General features: G+C 37.0%; 1 protein-coding gene across 1 annotated transcript in view; it reads left to right on the plus strand.

Annotated features, from left to right (window-relative positions):
- Window positions 1–534: 534 nt before the first annotated feature.
- LOC115148380 (zinc finger protein 239) overlaps window positions 535–25,862 on the plus strand; it is a gene marked incomplete at its 5' end in the record, with an annotated part of 42,028 nt that continues 16,700 nt past the window's right edge. Inside the window, 2 exons of the mRNA XM_029690281.1 lie at window positions 535–913; window positions 23,931–23,939. Coding sequence (XP_029546141.1) covers window positions 535–913; window positions 23,931–23,939 — 388 coding nt within the window. The remainder of the gene's footprint in view (window positions 914–23,930; window positions 23,940–25,862) is intronic.

Below are 25,862 nucleotides of genomic sequence, written 5' to 3' on the forward strand. Positions count from 1 at the left end.
TAGAGTTTCAACAACATGAATAACGTATTTCTAGCCTACAATCATCGATGTTACTACTAATGTGAAAACAAGACAAAATATGACTATTCTTGCTCATTTTAAGACAAATGTCAAGTAATCGTTACATTCATTACAGATGTCAATTGTTGTACAACATCATGGCTACGCTGTTGGCATCACCTTGGACCTTACAGTGGATTTTCGCTGTTGTGGGCCTTTAACCATCTGTCTGACTTTGTTGTTCACACAGGAGAGAGACGGGACTATCGTGGATCCTCTGGGGAGCCTCAACAACCTCGTGATGCTGAAGAGGCAGAGAAGAGTCTCTCCAGATCAGAACACCTCAATAATCACCTGCAGAGATCCACAGGGAAGAGAACTCACTGCTCCTCTGACTGTGGGAAGAGATGCACCTCATCAGGCATTAAAATTAATCAGAGAATCCACACAGGAGAGAAACCTTATAGCTGTGATCAATGTGGGAAGAGTTTTACTCAGTCAAGCAGCCTGATATCACACCAGAGAACACACACTGGAGAGAAACCTTTTAGCTGTGATCAATGTGGGAAGAGTTTTACTGCATCTGATCATCTGACAGTACACCAGAGAACACACACAGGAGAGAAACCTTATAGCTGTGATCAATGTGGGAAGAGTTTCACTACATCAAGCATTCTGACTGTACACCAGAGAAAACACACAGGAGAGAAACCTTATAGCTGTGATCAATGTGGGAAGAGTTTTGGTCAATCTGGACATCTGACAGTGCACCAGAGAACACACACAGGAGAGAAACCTTATAGCTGTGGTAAATGTGGGAAGAGTTTTGGTCAATCTGGAGATCTGACAGTGCACCAGAGAACACACACAGGAGAGAAACCTTATAGCTGTGGTAAATGTGGGAAGAGTTTTGGTCGATCTGCACATCTGACTCAACACAAGAGAACACACACAGGAGAGAAATATTTTGGCTGTGTAATCAATGTGGGAAGAGATACTCTGATAAAAGGCCTCTGATCAAACATCAGAAAATACATGAAGGAGTTGTTTCATGATATCAATGAAATAATGTCACAATGTAGAATGTTTTAACATTGTAGTAGCAGTATATTAATGATGTCACAATGTAGAATGTTTAACATTGTAGAAGGAGTATATTAATGATGTCACAATGTAGAATGTTTTAACATTGTAGTAGGAGTATTTTAATGATGTCACAATGTAGAACCCTAAACGTTTGTCCCCTGTTCTATTGATTTCAACATGATATGGATATTAGCCTCAGGGGGAAAATCCAGGCTCTGAAATGGAAGAGTTACTATTTATGAGATTTAACAAAAAGTGACTAACAAAAAAGGAGTTCTGTTACACTTACCATGTTGGTGACGCACAGGAATCAAAATGCATCACTTCAAAATGTATCTAGCTGTTTTCTACAAATTGTCCTCTAACCAGGGATGTACACATTATTCCCAGATTCCGTGTGGTTTTTGAGCTGTTAGTTTTAACAGGACGTGCAATCTCATCTCCCTCCTCTAGGCACAATTGATTTCAACACGTTATCGATGAGTTATGACAAATAAGTGTTGTGTTCCTTTGTTTAGCGACCCCTACATTTAAATGTATCACTCCAAAATGTGGCTGACTGTCTTCTGCAGGTTGTCCTCTAATCAGTGAGGTAAAATATATCCCATTTCCATGTGTTTTTTTAGTTGTGTTAGTTTCAACATCACGTACAACCTGATTTCCCCCCTAATCGATATCAGTGATTTATTGCTACTTGTCAAAACAACAGTGTTTTTGGTGCTTGTGCAGTTTATAAGGAGCTTGTTTTAAAAAAAATACAAGTAATATGATTATTGTAGCAGATGTTTGTGTATATAGCACATTTTTGGTTTAGGTTTTCAATGTATCACAAACTCTGCATATTGGTTATTGATTTAGACACGATAAAACTTTGTTTTGACAGTGGGGCTATCCCACCTAGCAACATGTCATTGAAAAGCCATTGAAAATAAGATTATGCAACCAAATATTTAATATTTACATTTCATGTAAGAGTTGGTAATGATTATTATTAATGCAACCAACTGACCATTTTTGGGTACAATTATATTGACATTGTTGCCCTGCTTTTAGAATATCAGGGTTAATTCTCATTGTCAAATGTCTGTGTTAAGGACAACTTGGTTGCTGATTGTCTCAAGGGTGGGCAGTCAAAAAGTTTTGCGTTTAGGCAGTGAGTTGCCATGGATCAGAATTTATTTTGACTGCACGTTCTTCAGTATTGGAGATGAGTTTTATTTGGACTCGTTCCAAGGGGACGAGAGTTCTAGAAGCTCGTGAGTTTTAGGAAGACGAGAGTTCTAGAAGCTAGTGAGGAAAAAAAAAAATGTTTTATTGTTGTCAGCCAGTAGACACCATGTTTATATTGGTGAAGGTGAAGCATTGTAGTTGATTATAATGTGAAATGTGAGTTGTTTTCTGTTGGTGGTAAGCATTCTCTTAAGTTGTTATAGTCTTTGGTTTTTCCATTTCTGTTAGTCAGTATGTGTTACACCGGCTTGTCCATCTCGTTAGTGGGAAGGTGTTTCACCTGAGCTGGTCCAGGTTCTATTTAAGAGTGTCTGGCCCAGTGCTCCAGTTGTCTTGATACATGTGGAGAGTCAACACCTTTAGTTGATCCACCTTTTTGGTTTACTTCCTGTCTTTAAGTTTGGTGTGGGTTTTTCTTTTGTTTGCCTCTTCTTGGGCAGATTTAGTGGGTCTCATGGTGGGTGTCTTTTAGGTCCCAGTTGTTGTTTCTTGTCAACTTTCAGTAAACACCCCCATAGTGTCTATCAGAGCCCCTCCTAAAAAACAAGCTTGTAGTTTGGGTTGGACATTGCATCCAATTAATATTTTAATCAACGGAATTTCCTTAGGGTGCCAATTAGTCTTTAAGATGTTAATTTACTTTTTTATCCTCTTATGTTTGTTGTGTACTAAATATTTGTTTTTCTCCCCTGTGAAGCCATTGTGTTGCATCCATGTCTGAAATGTGCTGTATAAATAAAGCTTGATTTGATTTGAACATATTGCAAAACAAATTAACCCTATGACCGACAATCAACATACTCTTGCAAAACCAATTAACAAATATGTGCAAAAGCAACACATATTGGTCCATCTTAGTATGAAAAACAGTATAAATTCAGTATATCTTCCACTGTCAAAATAGTGCAAATGGTATGCATGTTACTTATGTAAGTTTAGTATCACTTTTCAACCAACCCAGTTCATTTGTTGAAAATGAAAAATGTTGAACTCAACAATACATCAGAGGATATTATGTTGAAAATGATTCAACTACTGAAAACTGAAACAAACAAATGGATCATTCCCACCTTTCCAGCCTGCTGAAGGCGTGGTGGAGTGGTAAACACCACCCCCGGCTCTACCAGGGGCTTGAGGTGGTCTCCCACAGCTCTGCTTATGTCATGTTCTGTGGCCTTGCTGTTCCATTTCTTTACTGCCCCTGCAACACAGAAAGAAATAAATACATTTAGTCATATTAAATAAAACACTCAATGTAATAGATATGTAGCATCTATGGCCTCACATACACTTGGCATCTAAATGTGACTTCTGTCATCTGATCACTCCAAGCTGCATTAGGTTCAGATCTACCAGGATGGGATTTTGACATAGTCTGGATGCAGTCAGGCCACTGATTATGCATCAGCAATGTAAAGAGATGGGGTGAATGAGGGGAAAAGTAAATTTGACACAAATTACCTTCATAAATCAAATCAAATGTTGTTGGTCACATACAGGTGTTCAGCAGATGTTATTGCAGGTGTAGTGAAATGCTTGTCCTTCTAGTTCCCACAGTACAGCAATATCTAACAATTAATATCTAACAATTTCACAACAAATACCTAATACACACAAATCTAAGTAAAGGAATGGAATTAGGAATATATAAATATATGGATAAACAATGTCAGAGCAGCATAGACTGAGATACAGTTTATACATATGAGATGAGAAATGATATGTAAACATTATTAAAGTGACTAGTGTTCCATTTATTAAAGTGGCCAATGATGTCAAGTCTATATGTAGGCTGCAGTCTCTCTGTGCTGTTTAACAGTCTGATGGCCTTGAGATAGAAGCCAGCACAGGTGTAACACATACTGACTAACGAGGTGACACCAATCAGTGCGTCCTACGTGCTAACGAGCTAGACGTGCTAACGAGCTAGACGTGCTAACGGGCTAGACGGGCTAACGAGTTAGACGTGCTAACGAGCTAGACGTGCTAACGAGCTAGACCTGCTAACGAGCTAGACGTGCTAACGAGCTAGACGGGCTAACGAGCTAGACGTGCTGACGAGCTGGACGTGCTAACGAGCTAAAGTCCAACCTCAAAACATAAATGGAAAAACCAAAGCCTGTAACACCTTCCCCCTTAAGACAACAAATATATCCTACATTTTTGTTGGAAAAGTTTGCTCACCACCAACAGAAAACAACTTCCATTTCACATTATAATCAACTACAATGCTTCACCTTCTACAATATAAACATGGTGTCTACTGGCTGTCAACAATTAAAAACAAGAAAAAAACACGTATTTCTAAATAATAATATACAATAGGATTATTTGTTTCTCCTTTTTCTTTCTATAGAATCCTAAAACTCACTAGCTTCTAGAACACTCGTCTTCCTAAAACTCACTAGCTTCTAGAACACTCGTCTTCCTAAAACTCACTAGCTTCTAGAACTCTCGTCTTCCTAAAACTCACTAGATTCTAGAACTCTCGTCTTCCTAAAACTCACTAGATTCTAGAACACTCGTCTTCCTAAATCCCACTAGCTTCTAGAACTCTCGTCTCCTTGGAACGAGCCCAAACAAAACTCATCTCCAATACGGAAAAACGTGCAGTCAAAATAAATAAAGATCCATAGCAACGCACTAGCTAAACGCAAAACACACATCTTATATCGATTTGGGGGGGAAATCAGGTTGTACGTGATGTTGAAACTAACACAACTAAAAAAAACACATGGAAATGGGATATATTTTACCTCACTGATTAGAGGACAACCTGCAGAAGACAGTCAGCCACATTTTGGAGTGATACATTTAAATGTAGGGGTCGCTAAACAAAGGAACACAACACTTATTTGTCATAACTCATCGATAACGTGTTGAAATCAATTGTGTGAGAGAAGGGAGATGAAGTTGCACGTCCTGTTAAAACTAACAGCTCAAAAACCACACGGAATCTGGGAATAATGTGTACATCCCTGGTTAGAGGACAATTTGTAGAAAACAGCTAGATACATTTTGAAGTGATGCATTTTGATTCCAGTGGGTCACCAACGTGGTAAGTGTAACACAACTCCTTTTTTGTTAGTCACTTTTTGTTAAATCTCATAAATAGTAACTCTTCCATTTCAGAGCCTGGATTTCCCCCCTGAGGCTAATATCCATATCATGTTGAAATCAATAGAACAGGGGACACACGTTTAGGGTTCTACATTGTGACATCATTAATATACTCCTACTACAATGTTAAAACATTCTACATTGTGACATTATATCATTGATATCATGAAACAACTCCTTTATGTATTTTCTGATGTTTGATCAGAGGCCTTTTATCAGAGTATCTCTTCCCACATTGATCACAGCTATAAGGTTTCTCTCCTGTGTGTGTTCTCTGGTGCACTGTCAGATCTCCAGATTGACCAAAACTCTTCCCACATTTACCACAGCTATAAGGTTTCTCTCCTGTGTGTATTCTCTGGTGCACTGTCAGATGTCCAGATTGACCAAAACTCTTCCCACATTGATCACAGCTATAAGGTTTCTCTCCTGTGTGTTTTCTCTGGTGTACAGTCAGAATGCTTGATGTAGTGAAACTCTTCCCACATTGATCACAGCTATAAGGTTTCTCTCCTGTGTGTGTTCTCTGGTGTACTGTCAGATGATCAGATGCAGTAAAACTCTTCCCACATTGATCACAGCTAAAAGGTTTCTCTCCAGTGTGTGTTCTCTGGTGTGATATCAGGCTGCTTGACTGAGTAAAACTCTTCCCACATTGATCACAGCTATAAGGTTTCTCTCCTGTGTGGATTCTCTGATTAATTTTAATGCCTGATGAGGTGCATCTCTTCCCACAGTCAGAGGAGCAGTGAGTTCTCTTCCCTGTGGATCTCTGCAGGTGATTATTGAGGTGTTCTGATCTGGAGAGACTCTTCTCTGCCTCTTCAGCATCACGAGGTTGTTGAGGCTCCCCAGAGGATCCACGATAGTCCCGTCTCTCTCCTGTGTGAACAACAAAGTCAGACAGATGGTTAAAAGGCCCACAACAGCAGTAATCCACTGTAAAAGGTGATGCCAACAGCGTAGCCATGATGTTGTACAACAATTGACATCTGTAATGAATGTAACGATTACTTGACATTTGTCTTAAAATGAGCAAGAATAGTCATATTTTGTCTTGTTTTCACATTAGTAGTAACATCGATGATTGTAGGCTAGAAATACGTTATTCATGTTGTTGAAACTCTAAGCAGTGTGCCAGACGACTTTTGGTCTCCAATATAGGCCCCTTTCTGTGTAAGCTAAAATTGCGGCATCAGGGCAATTTGATTGTAGAAACTCCTCCCCACTAATGAGGAAACCGATATTTATGGATGTACTATATCTGGTAATGAGGAAACCACTAGTTATGGATGTAGTATATCTGGTAATGAGGAAACCACTAGTTATGGATGTAGTATATCTGGTAATGAGGAAACCCCTAGTTATGGATGTAGTATATCTGCTAATGAGGAAACCACTAGTTATGGATGTAGTATATCTGGTAATGAGGAAACCACTAGTTATGGATGTAGTATATCTGGTAATGAGGAAACCACTAGTTATGGATGTAGTATATCTGCTAATGAGGAAACCACTAGTTATGGATGTAGTATATCTGGTATTGAGGAAACCACTAGTTATGGATGTAGTATATCTGGTATTGAGGAAACCACTAGTTATGGATGTAGTTGTCACGTCCTGACTCTTGTAAGATGTCATTTTCTATAGTAGTGTGGGCAGAGCGTGACTGGGGTGTTTTGGGGTGGTTTTCTATGTCTATGTTTAAGTTCTAGTTTTTCTATTTCTATGTTGTTGTTTTTGGGGTTGATCTCCAATTGGCGGCAGCTGGTCCTCGTTACCTCTAATTGGAGATCATATTTAAGATGGGTTTTTTTTTCTAGCGTGTTTGTGGGTAGTTTTTTTCCATTTTGTATGGGTTACCTGACGGAACTGTTGGTGGTCGTTTTGTTAAGTGTTTCCTTAATAAAGTAAATATGAGCTCTCTACACGCTGCGCCTTGGTCCCCTTTAGACGACCCCTGTTACAGTAGTATATCTGCTTGGAGCAAAAATGGTGAGAGAAGATTTTAGTTTTTCACAATATATTCTGAATATTACAGCGCACTATTAGGACAAGATCTGGAGTACTAGTCAAGGAAACTCACATTAAGTTATGTGTCTATTCACTAATTCACCACCATGGGGGAAAACTCAGGGGAGTTCTCATAGGCTGACAGCAAAAATAGCCTCCATTTACAGGTTGCATATGAGTGTATTTCACATTACTTTGGATTATAAATGTAGGGCTCGTTTGAATCTCCTGCTTAATATGTTTGTGTTATTGTCGCAAATCAACTGCTTTACACTTAAAAAACACTTCAACCAGTAAAATGCTCTTTGGCTAGCTTTAACATCAGCCTGACAATGAGGGTTTGTACACTAAGTGTTTAACAAATTGGCCCATAACTTCACCTAACAATAACATAGACCTACTGTAGGACCCATAACTTCACCTAACAATAACATAGACCTACTGTTGGACCCATAACTTCACCTAACAATAACATAGACCTACTGTAGGACCCATAACTTTATCTAACAACAACATAGACGTAGGACTATAAATCATTTAATATTTCAGGTGAAACATGGAAATTAAAATGTCTTTGTCATGACATTTCATAACCTGATCACCAGATAATTTTGTCAATAATCCCACTAGGCTACTCTGTAATGTGTTGTCATTCTAAATGTCCTGAATAAAGGAAAATAGCTCTGTGTGTTGAACAATAGCCTATCCATCAAGGAACAGTTCTCTACACATTATGAGCAAAGTAGGGATGTTGGATCCAACGTGGAGCGTATCTCTGTGCACAAACAGACTAACGAGACCCTACTGTAAATCAGCCAGACAGTAACACATTATAAACATCGATTTGTTTGGGATGTTGGATCCAACGTGGAGCACAACATAACTGTCTTTACCAGAGTAATGAATGAAGAAGCACTTTGGTTGTTGTTGCATGTCGTGATGTTTGTCATGTGACTGTCATTCAGAAAATGATTTCCTGGATCAGCTGATGATAGTTGAACATGTGACTGTAACTAAACAGCTACAGTATTAAGTATTATGTGTAATTATTGAAGAACTGCGTTAATGACAGTATCCATTTGGGTGTTGTCAATAAAGTTAAGGTGACTCTAGGTTAGAACCATTGGATTTAGTAAACTGAAATGATTTAGGATTTCTGTGCCCATGAAAACTGTTTTCCCAGCGTAACATAAGGAGACACTAAATGTTACGTAGTTAGAGAACATTTCAGAGATCTGAATACAAAAAACTGTCCTAACAGGACAATAACCTAAACCACAAGGCCAATTCTACACTGGAGGAACTTACCAAGATGACATTGAATGTTCCTGAGTGGCCTAGTTACAGTTTGGACTTAAATCGTCTTGAAAGTCAATGCAAGACGAGAAAACGGCTTTCTAGCAATGATCAACAACCTACTTGACAGAACAGGAAGGATTTTAAAAATAATAATGAATATTCACATGAAGATCAGTCGCCTATTGGATGACATCACGACTTCCCATCAAGCCAACTCCTTGGAGGCCTTACTATGACATCACTCACTCCTTCTAGTTTGCAGTTGTCCAAAAAAACACTATTTTGCTCAAAATATTTATTTGTTTCCCTTTAGTGTGTTTATACTTTACTGTATTTATATCACTTTTCAACAGGAAAAGTTTAAAAATCCCTGGAGGACGTCATGAACAATTCCGACAGTACAAAAACATATTTGAGTGTAGAATGCCCTTTTAAAAATCACACATTAGTTCAACAACTGCAGAGTTTGCGTCCCTGTTTTATAAGATAGTACTCACTGTATTTACTGGTGTTAATCAGATCAATGTCCCTGTTTTATTAGATAGTACTCACTGTATTTACTGGTGTTAATCAGATCAATGTCCCTGTTTTATTAGATAGTACTCACTGTATTTACTGGTGTTAATCAGATCAATGTCCCTGTTTTATAAGATAGTACTCACTGTATTTACTGGTGTTAATCAGATCAATGTCCCTGTTTTATAAGATAGTACTCACTGTATTTACTGGTGTTAATCAGATCAATGTCCCTGTTTTATTTGATAGTACTCACTGTATTTACTGGTGTTAATCAGATCAATGTCCCTGTTTTATAAGATAGTACTCACTGTATTTACTGGTGTTAATCAGATCAATGTCCCTGTTTTATTAGATAGTACTCACTGTATTTACTGGTGTTAATCAGATCAATGTTCCTGTTTTATAAGATAGTACTCACTGTATTTACTGGTGTTAATCAGATCAATGTCCCTGTTTTATTAGATAGTACTCACTGTATTTACTGGTGTTAATCAGATCAATGTCCCTGTTTTATTAGATAGTACTCACTGTATTTACTGGTGTTAATCAGATCAATGTCCCTGTTTTATAAGATAGTACTCACTGTATTTACTGGTGTTAATCAGATCAATGTCCCTGTTTTATTAGATAGTACTCACTGTATTTACTGGTGTTAATCAGATCAATGTCCCTGTTTTATAAGATAGTACTCACTGTATTTACTGGTGTTAAACAGATCAATGTCCCTGTTTTATAAGATAGTACTCACTGTATTTACTGGTGTTAATCAGATCAATGTCCCTGTTTTATAAGATAGTACTCACTGTATTTACTGGTGTTAATCAGATCAATGTCCCTGTTTTATAAGATAGTACTCACTGTATTTACTGGTGTTAATCAGATCTCCAGTCTTCTCTTCTTCGTCCTCCTCTAATGTGACAGTAATCTCCCCCTCTTCATCCTTCATTCCAAAAACGTCTTCATTTTCTTTGACTTCCTCCTCTTCTTTTACTGTAACATCCTTCTCCTCTTTCACTCTGAACGCGTCTTCCTCTTCTTTCACTGTAACGTCTTTCTCTTCTTCTTTCACGGTAACAGCCTCACCTTCTACTTGTCTTTGTAATGTGACATCCTTTTCTTCCTCTTTCACGACAACGTTCAGCCACAGACCATCTTTCTCCGTCCAGCAGACCTCTTCTTTAGCAGGAGGATAGTAGCTTAGTGAGCGCATGGTCGGGGATGTTAGCTAGCTAGACTAGTGCTAACTTAACCAGCCAGCTAGCTGACTTACAACGTAAATATTATATTTAATGGGGTAGCTAGTTGTTTACACATAAGTATGTTTAAATCATAGTAGAAAATAAACCACGAAATTGTCTAAAGAGCTTGAATGTTCAGACTTTGTCGGCTAGCGAGCTACCGAGGTGGCTGCAGTTGTTGAAGAAGAGTTCCGTCCACTAGATTATACGTCACACTAGAAACATCGCCTGAAAGACACATATCGCCATCTGCTGTCTGGGGGGACGAAACGCAGTTGAGGAGGGACAACTATTTTTCCTCTTCATTGAATTATAATATTATAAAGCAGTTTAGGGAAACGTTTTTTTTCTCTCCATTAAATATTAATATTATATGAACACGTACAAAGAGCAACAAGTGTTGTTTGATTAGTTCATTTTTTTTATGAGAATTTAAAACAAACTACATCTACTCCACATCTGTATTTCTAACTCAGTCAAATAACTAGATATCAAAATAAGCACCTAGTTATTGATACCCTTGATAAAGACGAGAAAAAATGACTGTATAAAATAAATAAATAAACTTTACCCTCTGCCAGGATATTTTAGCCCAAAACCTGGTTACCTCTCTGCTAGGAGGCTGAGACTTGGCAATAAGTGTGTCCACAAGCGCAGACAAAAGAAATCAAGGACCTGGAGAGATTCTGTCTGGAGGAATGGTCTAAGATCCCACCCAATGTGTTCTCTAATCTCATAAAACATTTCAGTGTCATTATCCTCCCAAGGGGAGAGTGCTGGAGTATTGAAAACATGGGTGGTAATAATTCAGACCCCTACCTTTTGAGAATTACACGTTAAAATAAATCTCTTTCTCTGAGCAATTCTATTAGTATAAAATAATATAATTTCCCTTTATTTTTTACATACAATATACCTCAGTATTTGATTTCTTTATTTTATAGTCGTTTTTGCTCATCTTTATCAAGGGTGTCAACAATTTTGTCCCCCACTTACCTCCATACTGCTGCTACATGGTGTAACAATACATCATGTAGATGTATATAATGAACAGATTAGGTCTATATTGCTCCTACATGGTGTAACATTACATCATGTAAATGTATATAATGAACAGACTAGGTCCATACTGCTCCTACATGGTGTAACAATACATCATGTAGATGTATATAATGAACATACTAGGTCTATACTGCTCCTACATGGTGTAACAATACATCATGTAGATGTATATAATGAACAGACTAGGTCTATACTGCTCCTACATGGTGTAACAATACATCATGTAGATGTATATAATGAACAGACTAGGTCTATACTGCTGCTACATGGTGTAACAATACATCATGTAGATGTATATAATGAACAGACTAGGTCTATACTGCTGCTACATGGTGTAACAATACATCATGTAGATGTATATAATGAACAGACTAGGTCTATACTGCTCCTACATGGTGTAACAATACATCATGTAGATGTATATAATGAACAGACTAGGTCTATACTGCTCCTACATGATGTAACAATACATCATGTAGATGTATATAATGAACAGACTAGGTCTATACTGCTCCTACATGGTGTAACAATACATCATGTAGATGTATATAATGAACAGACTAGGTCTATACTGCTCCTACATGGTGTAACAATACATCATGTAGATGTATATAATGAACAGACTAGGTCTGTACTGCTCCTACATGGTGTAACAATACATCACGTAGATGTATATAATGAACAGACTAGGTCTATACTGCTCCTACATGGTGTAACAATACATCATGTAGATGTATATAATGAACAGACTAGGTCTATACTGCTCCTACATGGTGTAACAATACATCATGTAGATGTATATAATGAACAGACTAGGTCTATACTGCTCCTACATGGTGTAACAATACATCATGTAGATGTATATAATGAACAGACTAGGTTCTATTCTATTCTACTGTATCTTAGTCTATTTATTACTCATCTCATATGTATATACTGTATTCTATACTATTCTACTGTATCTGTCTATGTATTACTCATCTCATATGTATATACTGTATCCTATTCTACTGTGTCAGTCTATGTATTACTCATCTCATATGTATATACTGTATTCTATTCTACTGTATCTGTCTATGTATTACTCATCTCATATGTATATACTGTATTCTACACTATTCTACTGTATCTGTCTATGTATTACTCATCTCATATGTATATACTGTATTCTATTCTACTGTATCTTAGTCTATGTATTACTCATCTCATATGTATATACTGTATTCTACACTATTCTACTGTATCTGTCTATGTATTACTCATCTCATATGTATATACTGTATTCTATACTATTCTACTGTATTATAGTCTATGCCACTCGGACATTGCTCATCCAAATATTTATATATTCTTAATTCCATTCCTTTACTTTAGATGTGTGTATTTGTTGTGAAGTTGTTACATATTATTGCACTGTTGTCCTTGAGTGGTCCAGCCAGAGCCCGGACTTGAACCCGATCAAACATCTCTGGAGAGACCTGAAAATAGTTGTGCAGTGATGCTCCCCATCCAACCTGACAGAGCTTGAGAGGATCTGCAGAGAAGAATGGAAGAAACTACCCAAATACAGGTGTGCCAAGCTTCTAGTGTCATACCCAAGAAGACTCAAGGCTGTAATCGCTGCCAAAGGTGTTTCAGCAAAGTACTAAGTTAAGGGTCTGAACACTTATGTAAATGTAGGATTGGGCCATTGTCATCAAACTTCGATGATTAGTAAGAATTAGGGTAGATTTATAGGACTATTGTTTTTTATGATTCATACATACTTTCCTAACCCTAAAATGTACCTAAATAATCTACAAGATCAGAGTATTTTTAAATCTACCAGTTGGTGCTGAAACAGAGACGAATGATGACTTTCTTGAATTGATCCCTAGATTTTGACTCCGTGTATTCTATTGAGTCCGTCAACAAAATTAGAATGAAAAGGTATTTAAAGGTACAACATTCTAATTAAAGGTATTACCGTATTTAAAAGAATGGCTTAAGATGAAATGTACTCTAAACCCTATTGAATGAAAACTCCATGACAAAATCTGTTGGCCAACAATTGTGAGGGTTTTCAGCAAGGTATCAACACATGCAGAGTGTGCGTAAGCAAGGCATACATTCCTAAATGGGGATCGGCCCCAGTCTCCTGGTAAAGCACCAGAACCCTCCTCCTACAGCATTTATGTTCATTTTGAGAAAGTAGCACTACAGTCTCCGGGTAAAAAAACTACTTTTGGGTAAAAAAAGACGCGACACCTGTCTATGAATTTGAGAGGTTACATTGATGCTCCAGATACTCAACTAGTCTAAAGCAGACCAGTTTTATTGCTTCTTTAATCAGGACAACAGTTTTCAGCTGTGCTAACATAATTGCAAAAGGGTTTTCTAATGATCAATTAGCCTTTTAAAATGATAAACTTGGATTAGCTAACACAACGTGCCATTGGAACACAGGAGTGATGGTCACTGATAATGGGCCTCTGTAAGCCTATGCAGATATTCCATAAACAATCAGCCGTTTCCAGCTACAATAGTCATTTACAACATTAACAATGTCTACACTGTATTTCTGATCAATTTGATGTTATTTTAATGGACAAAAAATTGCTTTCTTTTTAAAAAAAAGTTATTTCTAAGTGACCCTAAACTGTTGAACGGTAGTGTACATCTACATCCTCCCATGTCGCTGATCCACTGATCAATAACTCCCTATTACAGGAAAAAACACTATTTCCATTGGTTGTTAGTACTGTACTGACCTCTCGTCCTCTGTCTCTCTCGTACTCTGCCTTGTGTATTTATCTTCAAAATATTCTTATAGTCCAAACATAGAACCAAATAGACTTCCCAAAAATAATATGGCATTTACTTTATTTCACCTTTATTTAATCAGATATGTCAATTGAGAACCAATTCACATTTACAATGACAATCTGAATGAAGAAATACTAATATAAATCTATTTAATAATTAACATATTTGAAATATCCCAATTATATAGTGAACAACATGTAGGGGTTTACACTTGCATTCAATCAATCTTAAATTCATAATCAAAACATAATATTTTTTAAACTATTTTAATCTGATTTTTGACATGATCATGTCTTGAGCTGAAAAAAAATGTAGACCTATTTTTCAGTATGATTTCATTCATACAATTTGATTTTATGTAGCATGAACAAAAACACAATTTCTCAATCAAAAACATAAGTCAGAACACAGCCTCTCTATTCTCTCGTGTGATTTCAGGTCCTCTGACTGGGAAAATGTCTTTTCACAATGAGAACAGTGGTATGTCTTCTCCTCCTGTGTATTAGTATGTTGGAAAGGCTTTTCTCCTGTGTGTGTTCTCTCATGCATTTTCAAGCTCCCTAACCGGGTAAAACTCTTTTCACATCGGGAACATTGGTAAGGTTTTTCTCCTGAGTGTATTCTCTCATGCGCTTTCAGGCTCCCTTGATGGGTAAAACTCTTTTCACAATTGGAACAGTGGTAAGGCTTTTCTCCTGTGTGTATTCTCTCATGCTCCTTCAGGCTCACATACCACCTAAAATTCCTTCCACAGTGGGAACAGTGATAAGGCTTCTCTCCAGTGTGTCCCCTCTCATGTTTTCAGGCTCCCTAACTGAGTAAAACTCTTTACACAGTGGGAACAGTGGTACGGCTTCTCTCCAGAGTGTATTCTCATATGTATTTTCAGGTTCCCTAACCCAGCAAATATCTTTCCACACTGAGAGCAGTGGTAGGTCTTCCTATCTTCTGTGTGTATTTCTTCATGTTGTTTCAGGTACCGTAACTGGGTAAACCTCTTTCCACACTGTGAACATTGGAAATGCTTTTCTCTTGTGTGTGTCCTCTCATGCTCTTTTAGGTTCCCTAACTTGGTAAAACTCTTTCCACAGTGGGAGCAATCATAAGGGTTTTCTCCTGTATGCGTTCTGTCATGTACTTTCAGGTTTCTTAACCACTTAAAACTCTTTCCACACTGGGAACAGTGGTGTTGTCTCGCTGGTTTGGGCGTCTCTGGGTCTGGTTCCCCTGAAGGAGTCTCCCTGCTGTCAGAGTGAGAGTCTGGTACCTCTCCTACCAAAGACAAACAGAGTATTTAGTTAAATATTAAACAGAGAACTGAATTAAACCTCCATAAAATAAAACTGTCTTCCTGTGAGGCTAGATTCCTCAAAAACCTGAAGTCAGTTTTCAGAACATTCCATCATTTAATAAAAACTTGGTGGCTGCCCTAATAATAATAATAATGTAGAACATAAAATCTAATCTTTCTCTCATGTTTATAGGCTGAGCAGAGCTCTATAATAGGGAAAGGGAAAGGGGGATGCCTAGTCAACTGAATGGATTCAACTGAAATGTGTGTCCCGTATTTAACCCAACCCCTCTGAATCAGAGAGGTGTGGGGGGCTGCCTTAATAGACATCCACGTCATCGGCAGCCAGGGAACAGTGGGTTAACTGACTTGCTCAGGGGCAGAATGACAGCGTTTTTACCTTTTCAGCTCGGGGATTTGATCCAGCAACCTTTCGGTTACTGGCCCAACGCTCCTACCTGCCAGTCTACATAATGTCGTATTTTAGGCTGATCAGAGCTGTATAATAATAGATAATGTCATGTTTATAGGCTGATCAGAGCTCTATAATAATAGATAATGTCATGTTTATAGGCTGAGCAGAGCTCTATAATAATAGATAATGTCATGTTTACAGGCTGATCAGAGCTCTATAATAATAGATAATGTCATGTTTATAGGCTGAGCAGAGCTCTATAATAATAGATCATGTTTATAGGCTGAGCAGAGCTCTACAATAATAGATCATGTTTATAGGCTGAACAGAGCTCTACAATAATAGATAATGCCATGTTTATAGGCTGAGCAGAGCTCTATAATAATAGATAATGTTTATAGGCTGAGCAGAGCTCTATAATAATAGATAATGTCATGTTTTAGGCTGAGCAGAGCTCTATAATAATAGATAATGTCATGTTTACAGGCTGAGCAGAGCTCTATAATAATAGATAATGTTTATAGGCTGAGCAGAGATCTATAATAATAGATAATGTCATGTTTATAGGCTGAGCAGAGCTCTATAATAATAGACAATGCCATGTTTATAGGCTGATCAGAGCTCTATAATAAGAGATAATGTCATGTTTATAGGCTGAGCAGAGCTCTACAATAATAGATAATGTCATGTTTATAGGCTGAGCAGAGATCTATAATAATAGATAATGACATGTTTATTGGCTGATCAGAGCTCTATAATAACATATATTACTATTCCAGTCAGTGTTAAAGGCTGCAGTTGCTCCATTGTTAATAACGTTTTGTTGGTGTCCCACTTCATCTCTAAAGTAATAATGGACATTACTATCTTCTCTAAATTATATATTTTTGTTTAGCCACACCTTTCCTTCAAAATTGTTATTTTGAAGACTTACAAACTGTCCTTTTGCTATTATGTTCAGTCTCCCCAAAACACTTGTCCTTTTGCTAATATGTTCAGTCTCCCCAAAACGCTTGTCCTTTTGCTAATATGTTCAATCTCCCCAAAACGCTTGTCCTTTTGCTAATATGTTCAGTCTCCCCAAAACGCTTGTCCTTTTGCTAATATGTTCAGTCTCCCCATAACACGTGTCCATTTCATTTCAATAATGCTTCTTATTGTAAAGGGCGTCGTATAGAGGGGACCAAAACGCAGCGTGTTGAGTGTTCATTATTATATTTATTTACTCAAAACACTAATGACAAAATAACAAAAGGAAATGATCAACTTACAGTTCTGTCAGGTACAGAGACTAAACAGAATGCAACTGCCCACAAAAACCCAGGAAGAAAAACCCCTACTTAAATATGATCTCCATTCAGAGGCAACGAGGACCAGCTGTCTCCAATTGGAGATCAACCCAAAAACAACAACATAGAAATAGAAAACCTAGAACTAACACATAGCAATAGAAAACATAGAAAAACACAAAACACCCCTGTCACGCCCTGACCTACTCTACCATAGAAAATAACCAGTTACTATGGTCAGGACGTGACACTTATTTTATGTATTTCTCCAACATTATTTAGAAATCTGCTTTTTGCGGGTATACACACTCTACGCAAGGCCTACAACACACGTAAAAAATTTCATTTATAACATGTTTGCCATTCTGTGAGACAATTAAGTTGTGATTTTGTGGTGGGGGGGACTGTGATGGTATACACATGTCAGGGTTAAGCAATAAGACCCAAGGAAGTGTGGTATATGGCCAATATAGCATGGTTAAAGACTGTTCTTTACGCACGACTCAACACAGAGTGCCCGGATACAGAACTTAGCCGTGGTATATTGGCCATATATCACAAACCCGAGGTGGCTTATTGCAATTATAAACTGGTTACCAACGTAATCAGAACAGTAAAAATACATGTTTTGTCATACCCGTGGTATACGGCCTGATATACCACGGCTGTCAGCCAATCAGCATTCAGGGCTTTAATCACCCATTTTAAAATGTAGCTTTAACATTATATTATAACATAAATTCCTATAGTACAGAACAACATTTTCAAGTATAGAATTTCAGTAGCATGCTGCTTTAAAACAACAAATTCGTTCAAAACCTTTGGACAGTTAGAGCCCGTTTTTAAGACAGTACTTACTGATGGTAATCAGATCTCCTGACTCCTCTGTCAATATGACCGTTATCTCTCCCTCTTTCTCCTCCTTCACCCCAAAAACTACATCCTCCTCTTTCTCTTCCTCCTCTTCTTTTACTGTAACATCCTCCTCTTTCACTCTGAACGCGTCTGCCTCTTGTTTCACTGAAACGTCTTTCTCTTCCTCCTCTTCTTTTACTGTAACATCCTCCTCTTTCACTCTGAACGCATCTTCCTCTTGTTTCACTGAAACGTCTTTCTCTTCTTCTTTCACTGTAACAGCCTCACCCTCTACTTCTTGTTTTACTGTGACATTCTCCTCTTCCTTCTCCTCTTTCACGACAATGTTCAGCCCCAGAGCTTCTTTCTCCGTCCAGCAGACCTCCTCTTCTTTAACAGGAGGGGAGTAGTTTAGGGAGCTCATGTTCGGGGATGTTAGCTAGCTAGCTAGTTAGCATGAGCGACTAGTTTAGTGCTAGGCTAATTTATCAAGCCAGCTAGTTGACTAACAATGTACCTATAACATTTAAACGGGGGCAATTAACTAGACGTCAGAAGTATATTTAAAACACAGAAGCAAATATGCACAGAAACAGTCTAAATGTTTCGGCTGTTGGCTACCAAGGAGGCTGACTCGTTGTTGTTGATCCGTTCCGTCCACTAGATTATACGTCACGCTGCAGCATCGCCTGAAAGACGCACATCGCCGTCTGCTGACTGGAGGGAAACGCAGTTGAGGATCACATTTTATTTTCAGACAAAGATTATTTTAAATGGATTTAACTAAATAATACTTTTATATTGAGACATACAAAGACCTGCATGTGTTGATTGATTTTTACTACAGCACATTTAAGACAGTTTCATTCAGTCAAACAACATATAAATAAGTATGTTGGCTAGCAAGCTACCGAGGTGGTTGACGAGCTGTTTATGAAGAACCGTCCACTAGATTATACGTCACGCTGCAGCATCGCCTGAAAGACGCACATCGCCGTCTGCTGACTGGAGGGAAACGCAGTTATGATTGTTTTTTTTGTTGCACACAAATTTATTTTTCATTCCTTTCATGAAACAATAATATTATATTGAGACGTTCAAATAGAGCAGTGCATATTTTAAGTGAGAATTTAAAACATACTATCATTCACATCTGTATTTAAGGCAGTTTCATATTCATTAATTAATTTGGTCACTGCGCTCAATGCAATGGCACTTACAAATGTAGATCCTTCAAACACCCCCAAACAGGGAAACAGATCCCAATCACAGGTGTTATCAGGTGCACCACTAAGGCAGTTATTTATCTTTTAATTTGTCCTTGTGGTAAAATCTTTTTGGAAGCGAACCCCTTGATTTCGTCCCTACATTATATCGGCATCGAACACGTCACCCTCCCTAGGAGAGGGGGTGACCTCGACAATTTATTGTTAAAAACAAGAGGCTGTCTGGATCTTTAATTTAAAGACCTTTGCTCCTGTCGGTCTCAACGTATCCATTATTGTAATATTGCTATTCATTGTAAATGTTTGGCGGTCTATGTATCCATTATTGTAATATTGCTATTCATTGTAAATGTTTGGAGGTCTATGTATCCATTATTGTAATATTGCTATTCATTGTAAATGTTTGGAGGTCTATGTATCCATTATTGTAATATTGCTATTCATTGTAAATGTTTGGAGGTCTATGTATCCATTATTGTAATATTGCTATTCATTGTAGATGTTTGGAGGTCTATGTATCCATTACTGTAATATTGCTATTCATTGTAAATGTTTGGAGGTCTATGTGTCCATTATTGTAATATTGCTATTCATTGTAAATGTTTGGAGGTCTATGTATCCATTATTGTAATATTGCTATTCATTGTAAATGTTTGTAGGTCTATGTATCCATTATTGTAATATTGCTATTCATTGTAAATGTTTGTAGGTCCATGTATCCATTATTGTAATATTGCTATTCATTGTAAATGTTTGTAGGTCTATGTATCCATTATTGTAATATTGCTATTCATTGTAAATGTTTGTCGGTCTATGTATCCATTATTGTAATATTGCTATTCATTGTAAATGTTTGTAGGTCTATGTATCCATTATTGTAATATTGCTATTCATTGTAAATGTTTGTAGGTCTATGTATCCATTATTGTAATATTGCTATTCATTGTAAATGTTTGTAGGTCTATGTATCCGTTATTGTAATATTGCTATTCATTGTAAATGTTTGTAGGTCTATGTATCCATTATTGTAATATTGCTATTCATTGTAAATGTTTGGAGGTCTATGTATCCATTATTGTAATATTGCTATTCATTGTAAATGTTTGGAGGTCTATGTATCCATTATTGTAATATTGCTATTCATTGTAAATGTTTGTAGGTCCATGTATCCATTATTGTAATATTGCTATTCATTGTAAATGTTTGTAGGTCTATGTATCCATTATTGTAATATTGCTATTCATTGTAAATGTTTGTAGGTCTATGTATCCATTATTGTAATATTGCTATTCATTGTAAATGTTTGTAGGTCTATGTATCCATTATTGTAATATTGCTATTCATTGTAAATGTTTGTAGGTCTATGTATCCATTATTGTAATATTGCTATTCATTGTAAATGTTTGTAGGTCTATGTATCCATTATTGTAATATTGCTATTCATTGTAAATGTTTGTAGGTCCATGTATCCATTATTGTAATATTGCTATTCATTGTAAATGTTTGTAGGTCTATGTATCCATTATTGTAATATTGCTATTCATTGTAAATGTTTGGAGGTCTATGTATCCATTATTGTAATATTGCTATTCATTGTAAATGTTTGGAGGTCTATGTATCCATTATTGTAATATTGCTTTTCATTGTAAATGTTTGGAGGTCTATGTATCCATTATTGTAATATTGCTATTCATTGTAAATGTTTGTAGGTCTAGGTAGCCAAATTGTATCTATGATCGTATGCTATCCATTTATGTTTTCATATGTTCTATTTATATCTGTAAATTAACCAATGATATCAGGCCACACTCAGACATGATTACAGACACCTGTGTGTGTCCTTTGACACAATATAAACTAGTGACCCACAGTGTTTGTCATTATACCCTGATGAAGACAGCTTGTCTGTATAAACTAGTTACCCACAGTGTTTGTCATTATACCCTGATGAAGACAGCTTGTCTGTATAAACTAGTGACCCACAGTGTTTGTCATTATACCCTGATGAAGACAGCTTGTCTGTATAAACCAGTTACCTGCAGTGTTTGTCATTATACCCTGATGAAGACAGCTTGTCTGTATAAACTAGTGACCCACAGTGTTTGTCATTATACCGTGATGAAGACAGCTTGTCTGTATAAACCAGTTACCCACAGTGTTTGTCATTATACCCTGATGAAGACAGCTTGTCTGTGGAAACGTTGGTTATTAGGTTATTAAATTATTGCATCTGAGCTCCTAGAGTGTGAGGTTTTCTTTTTCAGGCCACTGGGGTCTGACAACTTGGATGGAAAATGACTGAGGATAATAGAGGACGACATTGCCACTCCTATTTGCCATATGTTCAATATAAGCCTACTAGAAAGTGAGAAAACCCTACCTTGTCACAACACAACTGATTGGCTCAAATGCATTAAGGAAAGACATTTCACAAATTAACTTTTAATTATTATTTGTTCTGTGACAAATGGTGAATTAGTTATTGATTTATACCACTTTTAAATGGCATTTTATAGATTTATATATTTCTATAAAATCAAAACTGGAATTTATGTTTAAAAAAGGTTGTAAAAGTATGCTAGACATGTATATAATACATCTAGTTTGATGTTTCTGTGACAATCAATGAATTAGTTATTGATTTATACCATTTTAAATGGCTTTTGGCCAATGTCTGTTGAATATCTGAATGTGTGAATATAAATCCAACTTTACCTCGGTCTGAACTTTCATTGTCTAGGTCTCATTTTTAGCCATCTTACTCATTGCTATAACCAGGCCATTGTGATTAGGAAACTATGAGAACCACACAAAGTCCAGGGGGTGATCACACTCTACCACTAAGGGTCAGTTTAGTTGGAGCAACGTAAGACAGTCTCATGTTCCAATTGTATGTTTTAGTAGCATGAATTGTTCCTGTTCACACCGAGGTGAAGGGCGGAATAATGGAAGGAATGAATCCCAGCCTGACTTTCATCACCTATGGAAGGCGGGACTTCCAGTCAGGCACGGATTTCATTGGCCATTTCAGGTGTGATTTTAGATCCTTCAACCGAAGTCGTGACTCCCCATAGTATGTTGTACCAAAGTTGACTGACCCTTAAGGGAACTAAACTGCCATAAATACAAGGAAAGTCAAGTAGTGTTTTATTTAAAAAATAATAATAATAAATCCGGCAAGGCACCAACTTTGAGAAGGGTTTAAAACAAAGGTTTCAAACAATTTGTAAATGTTATGGAATGTAGGTATGTTTCGCCTTTAATGTAATGGCATTGAAAATAAATGGAAAAAGGCGAATATGTGTTTGAATACCCATACTAACATACTGTATACTACATACTTAATGAGTATACACTACATACTATTAGTTAATTGTAGTATACTGTAAGTACATACTTAATGAGTACATACTACATACTATTAGTTAATTGTAGTAAACTGTAATTACATATTTAATGAGTATATACTATATACTATTAGTTAATTGTAGTATACTGTAACTACATATTTAATGAGTATATACTACAAACTATTAGTTAATTGTAGTATACTGTAACTACATACTTAATGAGTATATACTACATACTATTAGTTAATTGTAGTATACTGTAACTACATACTTAATGAGTACATACTACATACTATTAGTTAATTGTAGTATACTGTAACTACATACTTAATGAGTATATACTATTAGTTAATTGTAGTATACTGTAGCTACATACTTAATGAGTATATACTACAAACTATTAGTTAATTGTAGTATACTGTAACTACATACTTAATGAGTATATACTACATACTATTAGTTAATTGTAGTATACTGTAACTACATACTTAATGAGTACATACTACATACTATTAGTTAATTGTAGTATACTGTAGCTACATACTTAATGAGTATATACTACATACTATTAGTTAATTGTAGTAAACTGTAACTGAACCGTTTCCTTTCAGTTGAGCACTCTTCTCCTGTCTACCGGAAGTTTAGGCTGTTGCTATGCAACCTCTTGCTAGCTAGTTAGCATAACACATTACTAGTTAGACATTTTACGACTTCGGGTGTGTTTTTAAATTCAATCTTGAATACAAGAGTGCTTCATAAATTCAGACCGTTGTCAGATTGTCCGTTTATAAATTCAGCCCGTTTCGCTCTCGGAGCCACTGGCCGCTCCGGCCGAGGAGTTGGGTTGACTTGACCGTTCTGACCTTAGCTTGCTAGCTACTTCCAAACACAAATGAGACTGACCATTTTACTCGCCCTAGCAGAGCTGGTTAGGCAGTTTTCATGTTATCCAGGGTGACTGTAACTGTGCTGCTGGAAAACATTTAAATTACGTTTTTTTTTGCCTACGTTTACTGACACCTGGACATATTCAACGGGTGTTGAGTGCTAGTAAATTCATTATTCTGCGCTCTGGTACTCAGACGAGATGCTCTGAAATCAGAGTAGATAGTCAAGAGTGAATTTATGAAAGCACACGAATGTCCATTGAGAAAACGACTATACCATTTAGCTAAGCTAAGAAGGACGGGAATAATCAAGTCAATAAACGTTGGGTAGTTAGATAGAATATAGTTAATATACTGGCAAGTTTGATGTATAAGTAGCCAACTAACGTCAGCTAGCTAGTTAACATACCGGTACATACTGCTGTAATAACATGCTAGCAAATTGTCAGCCAAAATAACGTGTAAAGTAACTTATTTGAAAAGTCATAACTTTATTACATTGCTCAACATTTTCTTAACATTTGTCATAATTAGTTAAAACAATGAATTTGTATCGGCTCTCGTTGGACTTCGGCTGCATATTTTCCGCCATTTTCTACCAATCTGAAAACAATGTGAAGCCACGCCCATTTCCTGAAGAATTGCATTATGGGCCCTAACGTACTGCGTGTTTACGTCATATTATGGCGAATTTAGTACGACATCCGGGAACTTTTGGCATACTAACTATATCAAACTATGACCAATAAGCACACTATATACTCAGTTAACATCACAAATAGTACGGTTAGTATGAGTATTCTAACACAGCTAATGACTTATCAACAGCTCTAACAATTTGACCCCCACAGGAAATCTACACTGGCAGTTATAGAAAGACCCATTTACTATATAGCCATTGATTCTTGAAGAATATAACTTAGAAACGCCTCAAATGTTTCAACTTTATTACCCCACCAGAAACCAAAACATAAGCTTGTATAACGCCACTGTTTGTTAACAAGCACTGTATAGCCTTGAAATCTGGTTAAAACTATCATTTTGACATCATGGATGGCCAGTCTTTGTATTCATAGTGTAGTGAATTCAGGGGGTAGCCCTGAGCTGAACTCAAACCTGGGTCCAGCAACTGTCAAGCCAACACCTTATAACTGTTACGCCAAGATGTCTGAACTTCTTGAAGAGGTCGCTAGGTGTTGGGTTACGGTTGCTACAATAGCTTTCTCTATGAAGAGTGGTTACATTTCTCCAGACCCCATTCCTCAGCTGATTACCAAACCAAGACTCAGGGCTGACAATTTTTAGCTATTTAAATCCTAGGTTACCCCTATAAAATAACCACACATCTATCAACCAATCTGCAGTTCATACAATAACAAAGCTGTCATTCCACCACTAGTTTGGTTATAAGATGATGATGGGTCTGGAGAAATGTAACTACTCTCAAATTCATAGACAGACCTACGGATGCAAGCACTGACCATCCATGATATCAACATTATAGTTTTAACTATGTTGAGGCTATACAGTGTTGGTTTACATTGTTTCTAAACATTGGAGTAAAAAAAAAGCTTATTTGGGGTTCTGATGGGGTACAACAGTTGAACTAAGCTCATGAGGCATGTGTTATATTCTTCAAGAATCAATGGCTATAAATAAATAATTTAAAAGTCACAATATGGATGTAGCTATTGCATATTTACCCTTTAACACCAAACATCAGTTCAACAACTGCAGAGTTTGTGCCTCTGTATTTAAGACAGTACTTACTAGTGTTAATCAGGGTCCGTTCATCGTTAGAACCATTTGATGCCTTAACATGCCTTTGGGAAACCGGGCCCAGATATCCAGTTTCCTCCTCCTCCTTTCTCGATGTAACAGTCATCTTCCCATCCTCCTCTTCTTTAACAGTAACATCCTCTTCCTCTTTCACTCTGAATGCGTCTTCCTCTTCTTTAACTGAAACGTCTTTCTCTTCTTCTTTCACTGTAACTGCCTCACCCTTTACTTGTTTTTGTATTGTGACATCCTCTTCTTCCTCCTCTTTCACGACAACGTTCAGCCATAGACCCTCTTCCTCCGTCCAGGAGACCTCTTCTTTAGCAGGAGGAGAGTAGCTCAGTGAGCTCATGGTCGGGGATGTTAGCTAGCTATGCTAATAACTTAACCAGCCCGCT

Source organism: Salmo trutta, chromosome 15 (assembly GCF_901001165.1).
Source record: "Salmo trutta chromosome 15, fSalTru1.1, whole genome shotgun sequence".
Classification (NCBI taxonomy): Eukaryota; Metazoa; Chordata; class Actinopteri; order Salmoniformes; family Salmonidae; genus Salmo; species Salmo trutta.